At 39.7% G+C, this 1847-nt stretch overlaps 1 protein-coding gene across 1 annotated transcript; it reads right to left on the bottom strand.

The window, feature by feature from the left end:
• Nucleotides 1-236: 236 nt before the first annotated feature.
• On the bottom strand, nt 237-1477 carry LOC113145210 (trace amine-associated receptor 13c-like). Its single transcript, XM_026331649.1, has 2 exons — nt 1314-1477; nt 237-1065 (listed from the first exon to the last, which is right to left on the bottom strand). The coding sequence occupies exons 1-2, from the start codon at nt 1475-1477 to the stop codon at nt 237-239; spliced, it is 993 nt and encodes a 330-aa protein (XP_026187434.1).
• Nucleotides 1478-1847: the final 370 nt, after the last annotated feature.

Raw genomic sequence — 1847 nt, 5'->3', positions numbered from 1 at the left:
AAAATATATTTAATGTCATTGTGATCATGACAGATGTTAAGCAATGTCTATGAATATTACAGAATATATAACTCAAGTACTATGTTTGATTTACTATATGTGATATAAGCAGTGACAACAGGAAATATTGTGACTATATTTTAAAGCTTTAAAAGAAAACAAACAGTCTGATTCTGCAACAGTAAAATAAAAACTAATTTGTTCCTTCACATAAAAGCTCATGTGTCTCTTTTCAGTCACTCCACAGTTTCTCTGTACAGCACATTGATCATACAGGAGTTAGGCTGCAGGATTTCAAGGGTAACAATGAGTTTAACTGATTTTCTAAACCAGGGATACAAAAAGGCATAAATCACAGGGTTTAGGTAGGAATTAAAGTATACTAAATAAACCAGAAAGATATTAGTTGAAGAACTGATTGTGAGTTCATAGCCAGACAGTGTTACACAATAATATGGGCAGTAACACATGAGAAACACGGTAACAACAACACCAAGATTCCTGGCTGCTTTCATCTCTGATTTCTTAACTTTTACAGTTACTGAACGCTGCAGTGTGACAGCTGCAATGTGGGAGCGCATGGCACGAGCCTGAGACACAGCCACCACAAACACTCTCATATACAGAATGATGATGGTACTAACGGGAATAATAAAACTCAGCACAAGGTCAACAGCTCCAATTACATAGATCACACATTCTCCATAACAGGAGTTATACCTGCCTGGTTGTATCAGGTTATCATATAAAAGCAGAAAACTGCAGAAAACACAGTAAATCCAACACAGGACAACACAGATCTGAACTCTGTTTGGAGTGATTCTGGTGGGGTAGTGCAGAGGGTCACAGATAGCCACATAACGGTCGACTGATATGAGCACCATGTTTACTATTGAGGCATAGACAGTGATAAAAGGTAACAAATACCACAGAACACAGACCAGGTCACCCAGGAACCAACAGGGTTCTGTTAAGAGGATATGAAACGGCATCGCAAGGAGACCAACGAGGAAGTCAGAGACAGCCAGAGAGAGGAGGAGGAGGTTGGTGGGGGTGTGGAGCTGCCTGGAGTGAGAGAAAATCATCACAGTGAATATTACAAACAGCCACAGCATTATTACCAATAGAAGCAGTTGTTTTCTAAAAGCAGTAATGACCCTTCAAACTACAGAGTATCTAAACAGTAAATGTTATAAGCACTGATTATGAACCAAAGTCTCATCAAACCATCAGGATGTCATGCTCAGAGGTCACTGATTTCAATCAATCTCACTACAACAACATATTATCAATGCTAAGACATTTATCTGTGCCTGAAGTGGGAGATGGAGATGATGACCAGCACATTCAGAACCACAGTCAGAGAAGAGATGAAGGACAGCACAATGTAAACCACCATTTTCTCAGAGTGAGGATGTTTGTACTTTTTGCAAGACACATTGAGGAGTTGTGGAAAACAGAGTTCAGCTTCCTCCATCATCAGAGAGAGAGGAGGAGAGAGGAAGCTGCTGCGCACTCACAGCTTTCTGAGCAAAGTTCTGTGTCATACAGTTGGTTTATCTCTCTCATCCTCCTCCTCCTCCCTCCCCTCCTGTCTCTCAGTCTCTCTCTTGGATACTGATCTTCCTCCTCCCTCAAACAATGCATCATACTCTCACAGCTGCATCTTCATCACTCTCTGAAACCTTTTCTTCTCTCTGGTGTAACAGGTTAATGTTGACTGATGCAGGACTCTAGTGACAACAGCATCATTTAGGGCTTGAAGAGATTCAATTAAAAATAAACAAAAAATAAAACTGTTTTAGTGTATATCAGAATAAATGATGAATTCCACATTAAAGTTTTTA

The sequence above is a fragment of the Mastacembelus armatus genome, chromosome 7 (genome assembly GCF_900324485.2).
Source record: "Mastacembelus armatus chromosome 7, fMasArm1.2, whole genome shotgun sequence".
Classification (NCBI taxonomy): domain Eukaryota; kingdom Metazoa; phylum Chordata; class Actinopteri; order Synbranchiformes; family Mastacembelidae; genus Mastacembelus; species Mastacembelus armatus.
Note: the sequence above shows the minus strand (reverse complement) of the source record. Positions and strands in the feature narration are given on the sequence as shown.

Coding starts and splice junctions, on each gene's coding strand:
- LOC113145210 (XM_026331649.1), bottom strand. CDS start 1,477: ATGGAGGAAGCTGAACTCTGTTTTCCACAACTCCTCAATGTGTCTTGC. Junction 1,066..1,313: donor ATCTCCATCTCCCACTTCAG/GCACAGATAAAT, acceptor CTCTCACTCCAG/GCAGCTCCACACCCCCACCA.